Raw genomic sequence first — 12,899 nt, 5'->3', positions numbered from 1 at the left:
TCACTGGCCGTCCTGACCCTGTTCGTCGCTTCTGCTCCCCCTGCCCTCGTGGTCCGGTGGCCAATGACCCATGAAGAGAGGGGGAGACCCCCGCAGGGGCTCGCCTTCCTGTGATGATGAACCCAGTCTTGCTACTATTGGCATTAATCCGTTTACTAAGGTAGAACCCTTATGACAAATAACTCTTAAAGGACCCACCTCCTGAGACCATCATAGTGGCAACTAAATTTCAGATGAGTTTTGGATAAACATTGAAACTGTAGCACCTTTGCCTTTGCTTCCCAGTAAAGCATTAAATTGATAATATGTAATCATGTAATAATAATTCTATGATAGCCATGATTTATTGAGCATTTACTATGTGCCACAGCATGTTTTAGGCTCTTTATTTTGCAGCGCCCAGGGCCTTGTGCATGTTAGGAAGTGCTCTGCCACTAAGCCCATCTCCACCTGGTTTGGTTTTCTAGTTATCCCTGTCATATTGCATTGTATTTAGTTTGGGGGGGAGTTGTTTGTTTTGGGGGTTAATAGAATATAAATTAACCAATGGCAAGACCATTTTTTGATCTAGTGGATAATGTGGCTACTCAGTCAGAAATGCCAGGTCAAGGGTCTAGGAATGTTAGGGATGTAGATTTGAATCCCATTACTGCCATATTTTTAAAATTTTATTGATTTGTTTTTTATTATTTTTATGTGTATAAGTGTTTTGCTTGCATGTATATAAGTGCACCATGTATGTGCTGTGCCCATGGAGGCCAGAAGAGGATGTCAGATCCCCTGGAACTAGAGTTATGGACAGTTGTTAGTTGCCATGTGGATTCTGGGAACCAAATTCAGGTCTTCTGCAAGAGTGGCCTGTGTTCTTAACCATTGAGCCATCTCTCCAGCCCTCCATCTTTTTTTCAATTGTAAAAGAAACCACATATATCATAAAATTTACCTTTTAACCATTTTAAGTATACAGTTGAGTAATGTTAAATATTTTCATATTATGAAATAGACTTTCAGAATTTTTTCATCTTGCATATCTGAAACTCTGAACCTATTAAACAATTCCCCTAACTCCTGAAATATCACAATTCTTTCTCTTTTTTTTTGTAAATTTAACTATTTAGATATCTCATATTAGTAGACTCATTCAGCATTTGCCTTTGTGGGGCTGTCTTATTTTACTTAGCATGAAGTGCTAAAGATTTATGCCTGGTGTAGCTAGCATGCAACAGGATTTCTTTCCTTTTAAAAGCTGAACAGGGCTTGGGAGATGAAGCATGAGGACTTGAATTCAGATCTCTAGCACCCAAGTAAGAGCTTAGCACAGAGGTGCATGATAGTATCCCAGCACTTGGGCAGGGGTGAGAACAGGCAGATTCTGGAGCTTGTTGGCTAGTCAGTGTAGCTGGAATGGCAAGTTCCAGATTCATCAAGAGAGCCTTCCTCAAGAAATAAGGTAGAGGGCCAGGTATGGTAGTTGCTTGCCTTTAATCCCAATACTTGGACGGCAGGAGCAGGCAGATCTCTCTGAGTTTGAGGCCAGCCTGGTCTAAATAGGAAGTTCCAGAGCTATTCAGTGAGACCCTGTCTAAAATAAAATAAGGTGGAGAGTGGTAGAGGAACACCTGATGTTGACTTCTGGCCTCTACGTGCGCACAGGGCTGCATACACCTGTACACACATGCACATAGATATACAAAGCCGAACAATATTTCAGAATGTGTGTGTGTGTGTGTGTGTGTGTGTGTGAGAGAGAGAGAGAGAGAGAGAGAGAGAGAGAGAGGAGTCTTTTTTTTTTTTTGAGACAGGGTCTCTTCTATGTAGCTCTGGCTGGCCTGGCACTCTCTCTATAGACCAGTCTGACCTTGAATTCACAGAGACCTACCTGCCTCTATCTCTCAAGTGCTGGGACTAAAGGTGTGTGCCACCACACCCTGTCAGATTTTCTTTATCTTTCCATAGGAGGGTAGGCATTTGGTTGCTTCCACACCTTGGCTTTTGTAAATAATGCTGTTGTACACATAGGCGTGCAAACATTTCTTCAACACTCTGATTTTCAGTTCTCTTGGATACATATGCCAATCTGAGCTTGTTGAATCCCCTTCCTTCCTTCCTTCCTTCCTTCCTTCCTTCCTTCCTTCCTCTCTCTTTCTTCCTCTGTTTCTTTCAAAGACAGGGTGTCTCTCTGTAGCCCCAACTGGCCTGGAACTCATTATGTAGACCAGGCTGCCCTCTATCTTACAGAGATCTGCCTGCCTTGGCTTTCCAAGTCCTGGGATTAAAGGTGTGTGCCACACCAAGACTGGTTGGTATTTCTATTTTTAATTTTTCTTGGAGGAAGCACTGTTTTACACCATAGATACCATTTTCCCAATGCCACCATGCTGTGGGCTAGCCATCCCAGACCTTCTCAGTCCGTCAAAGTCACTTACATTGTGCTGAACAGACAAACATCTATTGTGTGCTTGCTAAGTAGCTGATGGATGTGGGCAAGAGATACAGGGAAGAGTCAGACAGACAGCTCTCAGTGGTATGAGTGCTTTGTGAGTTGAGAGGAGTTTGGGTTATGGAGGTTGAGCATTTGTCAGAACTTAGTGAATGTATGCTTAAAGTTTGACCATTTCATTATATAAATTTAGATCAAGGGGGAAAAAAACCGAAACAAATGCTAAGCTAACTCAGTGCACTCTAGGGTTTTAGAGGGTGAACTGATATCTGCAATTGAATTGCATGAACAAGATTAATAGATGGTTGAAGGGAGCATTGTCGATAAACAAGATATTTAAGATAGTAATTGAATCTCAAACTGGGCTGTAGGTCAGTGTTAAGAATGCTTGCCTAGTGTGAAAGACCCAATGCCACAAAAATAAATACATAAATAAGATGTTGAGTCTGCTGTGTGTATATATGAAACTTTGTTAGTAAAATGTCCTGGGGAACAGATGAAGAGAGAACCCGAAGACCTTGACCTTCACTCCCTATCCTGTGAAATAGGAGGGCATGGAGACAGATACTGGTTAATGCTAAAGAGCATTTACTCTCCTTGTATTCTATTTCTAAGTCTTGGGTCGTTGCCAGAAGTGCCTCAGTCACGAGGGATCAACCAGAAACTAGTAATGGCTGAAGATCGCAGGCAGTGATTGAGGTCATCCAGGACCGGAGGGAGTACGTCTGACACTGCAGCTGTCATAATCCATTTTCTCCTGTTACAGCAGAGTATCAGACTGGCCACTGATAAACATTAGGAGTTTATTCGACTCATGGTTTTGAGGCGGGGAAGTAAAAAAGCACAGCATTGGCATACCAAAGGCCTTCCTTGTTGCTCACATGACAGAGGGCCAGTGAACATGTGCAAGACAGAAAATTAGAACTTTATGAGGAACCCATTCCTGAGATAAAAAACTAATGAGTTTAGAACCAGCAGTCTGAAAAATACTTCTCTGACTAACATAAGATCTTGGAGATCAAGAGACGGAGACACACCATTTAATACTAACTGTGGACAAGATCATAAAAGTCATTAACATTTTAGATATTCCATACAACTCCAAAAGCCCATAGGTCTGGGCTTTATTACCTGTGCCACGCTGCTTAGTTGTGTGACCTTGGAAAAGATGTCTTACTTGACTGTCTCAGTTTTGCCATCTCTAATACAGAGCTATTAGGAGAAATACATACTTCATAGTGTGGATTAAGTGAGATGCTGTCTGTATGGTGCTTAGCACAGTACCCAACTAAAGGGCCACTGTAAGTGGCAGTTGTTTTTTTTTTTTATGTGTATGTATATATTGCCTGTATGTAGGTAAGTGCACCGTGTCATGCAATGCCTACGGAGGACAGAAAGGCTGTTGGATCCCCCTGGAACTGGAGTTCCGGACAGTTGTTAGCTACCATGTGGGTGCCGGGATTTGAACCCAGGTCGTCTGCAAGAATAGTCAGTGTTCTTAACCACTGAGCCATGTCTCCAGCCTGGCAAATGTTTTTTTTTATTAACGATGCAATCAGGAGCTTATGCATGTTTGGATAGGCTTCCAAGGTAGGCTGTTCCCTAGTATCTCTCACTTTATGGAAGTCACTTCAGAAGTGAGCCTTTGTTTGCCATGGTGCTCAGCAAACAGTGCCGACTTTTCCAGCAGTTGTTGGTGCGTTGGTGAGCCGTTTGGAAGCATGGGGATTTTGGCAGGCTTGGTGGTGTTTGTTGATGGAGGCTGCCTTGGCACACTCCTAGGTGGAAGCAGTGCCTAGGGTTCCTCACTGATTCATCCCTTCAGTCTGAATCTGGAGAAAATTCATCTGATTTGATGGGAGAGGGGGGCAGGCAGAGGAGCCCCAGGACCTCATTACAGACCAGCTGATGTCTTTGAAATTCCTTTACTGAGATTATTCCACATGATTTGAATTTTCTCCTTTTTAATCCGAACAACTTTGGCTGCTGGTAGAAATAATTAGACAGAAAATGTTCTGGTATTTTAGGCACAATTAAAATTTTTCCTCTTCTGAAATTAATAGACCTTAAGGATTTTAGAGCTGGCAGGGTCCTAGAAACATCTACACACTCTGGTACTTGGTGGGTGTGGCTTGTGGAGTGGGGGAAGAGGCTGGGCTTCTTGTCAAATGCAGTGCCCTGCTCGCATCTGGCTAAAAGGAGACATAGTTCATTAGCTGGGGAGGGCTACATTCTACCCCAAAGCCATAAAAACCATCATTGTTACAAGATGCATATCCTTTATTTGGGATGCTGGAGACCAGAAGTGGTTCCAATTTCAGAATATTTGCATACACATAATGAGTTATCTTGGGAATGAGACCCAAGTGTAAACCTTAAATTCACTTGTGTTTCCTGTATATCATGTATATGTAGCCTGAAGGTAATATTATGCAATATTTCTACTGTGCCTGTATTTTAATTGTAACCTGTCATGTGAGGTCAGGTGTAGAAATTTCCATTTAGAGCATCATGTCAAAATTCAAAAGATTTCAGATTTTTTTTAGCGTTTAGCATTTCTGATTTTCAGATTTGGGATGATTAGCTGGTACTGCTGTGTCCTACTGCAATTCCTCCTGAGTGCACAGTTTACTGTATTTACCAATCTATCACCCATCTAGGATGGGCAACCTAAGTCTCAGAGGCCTGTGGAGGCCAGAAGAGAGCACTGCATCCCCTGGAGCTAGAGTTACAGGTGGTGGTAGGGTCCTCTGGAAGAGCTCTAAGCACTGAGCCATCTCTCCAGCCCCACAGATTTATTTCTTGATTCCATGTCATGTCTAGCCTGGGTCAGAGTGAAAAGTGTCTTTGTTCTACTGTGCACAGTACAGTTGAATCGATAGAGATCCCACCATCTTGCAGCAGGCCATTTAGAGTACTTGCCTTCCCGGTTACCACAGCAGGGCAGGGGATGCCCAGTCACTCTTCTAGACTCCTGCCTGCCCAGAAATGAGTCATTTTCCTCACTGCCTATTGATTAGAACAGGTCACATGACCCTGCCCAGCTGTAAGAGAACTGGAAATATGGGGAACACATGGATGAACATTATCAAGAAGTGATGTTATGTTTGTTAAAATGGTATATTTGAAAATTGTAGCTTGAGATTCTCCAGGTCTACAAGCTTTATGACTAATCCAGTGTTTTAAACTCTCAGATTCAGACTAATTTCATCAGTCTGGTGGGACAGGGAAGCTGCTGCCAATCAAAAAGTACATGAACAGAGTGGCCAATTGGGTAGAAGAGAAATGGCAGGCCCAGACATCATCTGCTTAGCTCTCTCACCAGGACAGTAGGTTACTTTTACTGTGTCCTTCAAAACTGCCCTTCATCCCACAAATGATATAAAAGCCCTAATGCTCAGGACAGGGCCTTATGGAGCGATCTCAGTTCTGTCATGATTGCTCAACTTTGTAGCCTGAACACAACCATAGACAGGTGTAAATGAGTATTGATTTGTTCCATAATACTATGGACACTGGTGTGCCGGGCGTGGTAGCACACGCCTTTAATCCCAGCACTTGGGAGGCAGAGGCAGGCGGAGCTCTGTGAATTCAAGGCCAGCCTGGTCTACATAGTGAGTTTCAGGATAGCTGGGGCTACAGGGAGACCCTGTCTCAAAAAGACCAAAAAAAAAAAAAAAGTATCACGTATGAAATGTGATTCTTTTTTTTGTTGTTTGTTTCCCTCTAACAATTATACAAGAAAAAAAGACCACATGCAAGATTTAGACCACAGTCTGTATGTAGTTGGTTGGATCCTACCACAAATAAATTTATAGACAACACCTCTGGAAAGTTTTCCAGGACTCATGTTTCAGGGAACAGTGGTCCCGAGAAGAAATAAACAGTCTTGATCTGACACTGTACACCTTGAAAGATGTTCATAATGTGTCTGAGCAGATTAAAGGCCCTGTGAGCGAATGGCAGAGGTCATAGAGCAGGCCCTAAACACAAAAATATTCTTGACATTTTTTCAAATAAGACTGGTTTCCATCTCTCAGAGGCAGAGATCATCAAATCCATTCCTACTTCACCTTGGGGATGCTGAGGACACTGTCTGTGTTGCTGGTGGGAGGGTCACATAGTATAACCTCTATGGGAATAGGTAGGTTAAGATCTTGTCAAAGATTTTCTCCAAGTCTAGAATTTTTCCTACAGCTATAGTTTCAGAAATGTGAAATGATGTATAAATAAGAGTGTTCATATAGGCCTAGTACCTCATACTTGTAATCTCAGCACTAAGAAGGTTGAAGGAGGACTGTTGTGAATTTGAGACCAGCCTGGGCTATGAAGTGAGTTCTAGGGCCAAGATGGGCTACAGTGTGAGACCATGTCTCAAAAAAGAAACACACAATATTTGTTGCACTCTTGTTTTTGGTAGCCAGTGAGTAGAAGCTACCTAAATGTCTGAGTGAACTGGCTCAGTAAGTCACAGCACAAACATTCAGGAATTCTGTGCCACTGTGTTTAAGAAGTGAGGAGACTCTTTATTGTCTTGCTTTTAAGACACGGTCTCATGTAGCCTGGGCATACTTTGGAGTTTTTCCCGATCCTTCTGCCTCTGCTTCCCAAGTGCTGAGATCACAGGTGTGTTCCACCCTGCTTGGCTCACTCCTTCCCTCATTAGTTCGCCTTCCTCCTGCTGCCTGCTTCTCTTTCTCTGCCCCTTTTTCTCTCCCCCTTCTCATCTTCCTTTTTTTGGTCTTTTTGAGACAGGGTCTCCCTGTAGCCCCAGCTGGCCTGGAACTTAATTGTAGACTAGGCTGGCCTTAAACTCACAAGAGATCTGCCTGCCTCTGCCTCCCAAGTGGTGGGATTAAAGGCGTGCGCCACCACGCCCAACCTAAGATTTATTTTTTGCTTGTGTATGTGTGTGTACACTACTGTGTGCAGGTACCTTCAAAGGCCAGAAGAGAGTATCAGAGCCCTTGGAACTGGAGTTACAGGCAGTTGTAAGCCACCTAACATGAATACTGGGAACCAAACCTGGATCCTCTGAGAACAGTAAACACTCCTAACCACTGAGCCACCTCACCAGCCCACCTGTTTTTGTTTCTGTTTGTGTTTTTTGTTTTTGTTTTTGTTTTGAGATAGGGCCTTACCATGTATCCCTTGGTGGCCTGGAACGTGCTGTGTAGTTCAAGTTGGCCTTAAACTAGCAGTTCTCCTGCCTCACCCTCCTCCATATGCCATCGCACCTGACAAGAATTGAAAGCTCAGGGGCTAGGGATATGGTTCAGTGAATAAGAGCAATTTCTCCACAAGGATAAAGACCTGAGTTCAAATCCCCAGCACCCGTGTAAAAAGCCAGGCATGGCTGTGCTGTAACCCTGTAACCCCAGTGCTGTAGGGGTTAGAAGTTGGAGCTTTCTGGCCACTAGCCTAGCTCCAGGTTCAGAGAGAGACCTTGTTTCAAGGATAAAGTAGAGAGTTGTAGAGCAGGACACTTACTGATCTCTTCTGACTTCAAGGTGTGCACATGGGTGCATACACCCCATCACACACATGTACATGTACCATACACACTGATCTGAATGATCTCCAGGATATGCTGCTGTTTGTGTAAAGAGGGATAAACACACAGAGAGTTTTGTTTATATTGTTCATAAAATAGCTGTATAAGGATTTATAAGAAACTACTATATTCCTTGCCTCCAAGGTGAGTAATAGGCTGGAGATGGGAAGAGAGCAAGACCCCTTCTTTCAGTCCTTTTAGAAACTTTGACTAGTCTGAAATGTATGAACCCAAATATTCTCCTTCCTTGACCTCGAAGAGGCTGTGTGTACAGGCACATTGCTATGCCCCTTTTTGTTTCATTCTTGCGGGGGGAAGGTAGAGTTTCATATAGTCCAGGATGGTCTCCAGCTTGCTAGGTAGCTGAAGCTGGCCTTGAACTCCTGATCCTCTTGCTTCTACTCACCAAGTACTGGGATTACAGGCATGTGCTTGTAAACCTGGATTCAGTATTTAACTTTTACAGATTTCTAAAAAAAAACCTTTGTAGATCTTTTATCATTTTTATTACACTTAGTATTTATGTATTTATTGTTTGTGTGTATCTGGGTACACATGTGCTATGGCATGCATGTTCAGGTCAGAGGACAATTTAGGGGAGTCAACTCTGTCCATCATGTGAGCCCTGAGGATCAAACTCAGGGCATCAGGCTTGGCAGCAGGTGTTTTTACCCATTGTACCATCTTGCCATCCCATTTGTATTTTTGAGATAGGGTCTCATGAAGGCCAGGCTGGCCTCTAACTTGCTATGTAGCAAAGGCGATCCTTGAACTCCTGATTGATCCACTTGCTTCCACTTTACAAGTGCTGAGCTTCTGGGCATGTGTTAGCATGCCTAGACACCTTTGTAGTTTTGAGCTATGTGAATATGAATACTTATTCAAAAAATAAAAATTAGCAAAGTTAATTTTTATGACTCTGCAAAGCTTTGTAGTATGGAAACTTGGTTAATTGTGTTTGTTCATTTTCAGGTGACATCCAGAGTTCTGTGGGATGAACTCTAATTCTTTCCCAATGTTGTCTACCTACTTGTATCCACTTATTTGATTATGTGGAAAATGTGAACTGTAGTGTACAAATTGATAATTTAACCTAGAATTAAAATGTTTAAACCAATTTACAGTTACCTCTGAATTACCTGCCACTCCACGTCAGGGTTTCCTAACCAACATGCTAAGATCTGATTTCCTCAGCCTTAGAGAATGCGGGGGGATGGTGGCCAGAGCCATCTGGATGGTGGCTTCAGCTATAAGAAGCCCCAGGATGTTCTGTAAATATTATTTTCAATGTGGGCAGCGGTGTGGGAATATTGGGAAATATGGCTCTAGGAAAAGTATCTTGTATTTTAAAAACTATGCTTCATAAAAATAAATACAAAAGTAACAAACCAAGTGGTAATGGTCTTTTTTTTTTGGTCTTTTTGAGACAGGGTCTCCCTGTAGCCCCAGCTGGCCTGGAACTCACTATGTAGACCAGGCTGGCCTTGAACTCAGAGATCCGCCTGCCTCTGCCTCCCAAGTGCTGGGATTAAAGGCATGCACCACCACGCCCGGCTAGTTATGATCTTTGGGGAGATCTCAGTAGTGGTTTGCCCTGACCCGGAAGTCCTATCTTGTTTCCAGGCCAATGAAGTGGGACCTTGGTACCCTCCTGTGGAAGGCATCCATACAGTCCCTGAAAACGCCCTCAGTTTCAGCGTCTCCCACACAAGCCTAGTGGGAGGCACAGGAAGAGGCACATTTTAGGACATGATCTTGTACTTCGTAGGCACAAAATCCTTCTGACTCACCCCACTCTACTGAACCCATTGGAATCCATTGTCCTCAAAGCTTAAGTGAAATCTCATGTAGAGGCTAGCTCAGTTTAAGCTAATTTCAAATCACCAAAGATGAGAGATTTTTAAAGTATTAATGACAAGAAAAAAACACATTCTCTTTAATGATATTTCATGTAGGATAATAAAAGTAAGAACTTTGTTAAATTCTGTAATACTTGTCCTGTGGAATCCTGGTGGGTCTCATGATGTTGGTGACACTGCCTGTTCTTTATGTTTTCTGGAAAAGTGACTGAATTAGTATGTCAGTATAGTACTATCTGAAGATTCTGAGAGCTATTAAAATGCTTAAAAATAAAATGATCAATTCTTCCTTTGTTCTCTTGACAGGATAATTGAAGCCATCTGCATAGGCTGGTTCACTGCAGAGTGCATTGTGAGGTTCATCGTCTCCAAAAACAAGTGTGAGTTTGTCAAGAGGCCCCTGAACATCATTGACTTACTGGCAATCACACCCTATTACATCTCTGTGCTAATGACAGTGTTTACAGGGGAGAACTCTCAGCTCCAGAGGGCTGGAGTCACCTTGAGGGTGCTCCGGATGATGAGGATCTTTTGGGTGATTAAGCTTGCCCGACACTTCATTGGTCTTCAGACACTGGGTTTGACTCTCAAGCGATGCTACCGAGAGATGGTTATGTTACTTGTCTTCATCTGTGTTGCCATGGCAATCTTTAGTGCACTTTCGCAGCTTCTTGAACATGGGTTGGACCTGGAAACATCCAACAAGGACTTCGCCAGCATCCCCGCTGCCTGCTGGTGGGTGATTATCTCTATGACTACAGTTGGCTATGGAGATATGTATCCTATCACAGTGCCTGGAAGAATTCTTGGAGGAGTTTGTGTTGTCAGTGGGATTGTTCTGTTGGCATTACCTATCACTTTCATCTACCATAGCTTTGTGCAGTGTTATCACGAGCTCAAGTTTAGATCAGCTAGATATAGTCGGAGCCTCTCGGCTGAGTTCCTGAATTAATGCATTGCAAACCAATCTTTGCGCACACTCCATTTGATAGAAAGAGTTGATGCTGTTTCATATTCATGTGTTGCTAGCTGGGCGAGCACTGCGGTGGCATCGCCATTGTGTTGGTAGGGGAAAGAATTGTCCTTCCCAGCTGGAGGGATGAAGTGGTTTACTTCTGGAGTAAACAGGATGGAGACAGCAAGCAAAGAGCGCTGACACCTCGGGTAAACTTCAGGACCTGATTTTGCTTGGACTTGTCCCTTCCTTGCCTTGCACAATTATTACAGAGTTTTTGTTTTTCTTTAAAGGACATTATTTGAACACTTTAAAACAGAAAGGTACTATTTTCCAAATGTTTTTCCATCTTAACGAGTTCAGAAGAAGCTTGGAACTTAGAGTGTTATTTTTTGAGACTAACATTTCCATTTCTAAATGTTTTATAATTTCTCATATCAATGTCAGAAGTATCCTGGAAACATATGTCACATGCGGGAACTGTTTAACAAATACTTTAAAAATTTGGCCCAAATTTAAACTATATTCTTGAGCTAGAGACAAGGAAAAAAAAATATTATTTGAAAACCTGCGTGTTTTTCTGTCCTCTGCTTTGTTTTTGTGCTGATCACTTACTTTATCTGTAGCTTCATGGAACCTTTTTAAGTATGTTTTCCCTCTCCAGTTTCTCCAGCTTCTCTCTTTACTGAAGTAACTTCAAAAGAGTATCTAAGAATGAAGAAAGCTTGTGTCATTTCGCATTTTGTTGGGTGATACTATCATTCTTTTTGCTGCGGCTAGATGATCGTAGTCCTGACATTCAGATAGTTTAAGAATATCTCCAGCATAAAAGCAATGATAGAAAAAGTTTGGTATTATCAATATCGCAACCCAGTAGTTGTCTTCTGCTTCTAGCTTTTCCTCAGTACCACTAGTTTAGTAAGACTTAAAAGATGAAAGGATATTTAGCTTTTTGATACAAAAGTCATACTTAAGTATTGTCGCTAGATTATCATACAAAGAGAAATGCGCTTGTACTCTTAGTTCTGTGTAACTAAGTTGATTTTAAGCCAGCTACAAGTAATGCATATGTAATTATTTGACCTGATCTTCACCATTGTGAATCAGAGCTACACAAAAACTCTTCTTGTAAGGATGTCGGGTAATATGCCGTATTAATCTATTAATCTGTCGAGATAGTACTAGGCAGTGCACAAGTGATGGTTGTTTAGCACTAAATTTTAGCAGTGTGAATTAGAATTTCACTTTTTCAACCGATTGCAATAAAGAAATAATGTATACACACAAAAAAAACAAAGTCACTGATTCATGAATAATTTACTGTGCATAGTGAAGTCATCAGGTGTGGAGGAAATGGGTTGGGAGGTGGAGGGAGGAGACAGGATCTGGACAGACGTGTCCATTAAAGGAGTATCAGCCATCAGTTTAACTTTATTACGGGTAGAAAAGACAGGGTGTGATTGTTAAGGAGTTGGGGCCGAAACCTTTATCTTCAGAAATCTAGCCCAGCAGTTTATTCTGCACACACACCTCTGGGTTTTGGCAGAAACCGTCCTAAGCCATACTTCTTTCTTATTGCCAGCGTAAGGCAACAATTGCAAAACAGTGTCCTTTCCTCTAATTTCCTTTTCTGAGTTCATGTGATCTGTGGTATAGGTCTTACCTTTTCTTTCCCATCATTTCATTGGTGTGCTAAGTTTACACACTCTGTTATTTATGTATATTTATTGCTTTTTATGAGACATATGGCACAATTTTACTTATTTTTAGGTTTTGTGATCTGTGCAAATCATTTGCAGATGATGGCACTCTATATTATTAGCACAAGTATGATAACCTAGGCCAGATATGGTGGCACACACCTTTAGTCCCAGCACTTGGGAGGCAGAGGCAGGTGGATTTCTGTGAATTCAAGGCAAGCCTGGTCTACTTAGCAATTCCAGGTCGGCTGGGGCTACAGGTACTGGGAACACTTCATGTGAATATGTTTTATCTGCCTTAGTAAATTGCAACTGTCTTGTGAGCTGGGATCCCATCAGGTTCACGCAGCCATCTGCCCACAGTGTCTGTTACAGACTTGGCTGATGTGGA

At 42.3% G+C, this 12,899-nt stretch overlaps 1 protein-coding gene across 1 annotated transcript in view; it reads left to right on the top strand.

Annotated features, from left to right (window-relative positions):
• Positions 1-12,088, top strand: part of Kcng3 (potassium voltage-gated channel modifier subfamily G member 3) — a 57,396-nt gene extending 45,308 nt beyond the window's left edge. Inside the window, exon 2 of the mRNA XM_008835865.3 lies at positions 10,160-12,088. Within this exon, the coding sequence (XP_008834087.1) occupies positions 10,160-10,805 (646 nt within the window). The 3' untranslated portion in view covers positions 10,806-12,088. The remainder of the gene's footprint in view (positions 1-10,159) is intronic.
• The last annotated feature ends 811 nt before the right edge of the window (positions 12,089-12,899 follow it).

Source organism: Nannospalax galili, unplaced genomic scaffold, assembly GCF_000622305.1.
Source record: "Nannospalax galili isolate Female #2095 unplaced genomic scaffold, S.galili_v1.0 scaffold257, whole genome shotgun sequence".
Taxonomy (NCBI): domain Eukaryota; kingdom Metazoa; phylum Chordata; class Mammalia; order Rodentia; family Spalacidae; genus Nannospalax; species Nannospalax galili.
The sequence above is the reverse complement of the archived record's forward strand: the minus strand, read 5'-3'. Positions and strand labels throughout refer to the sequence as shown.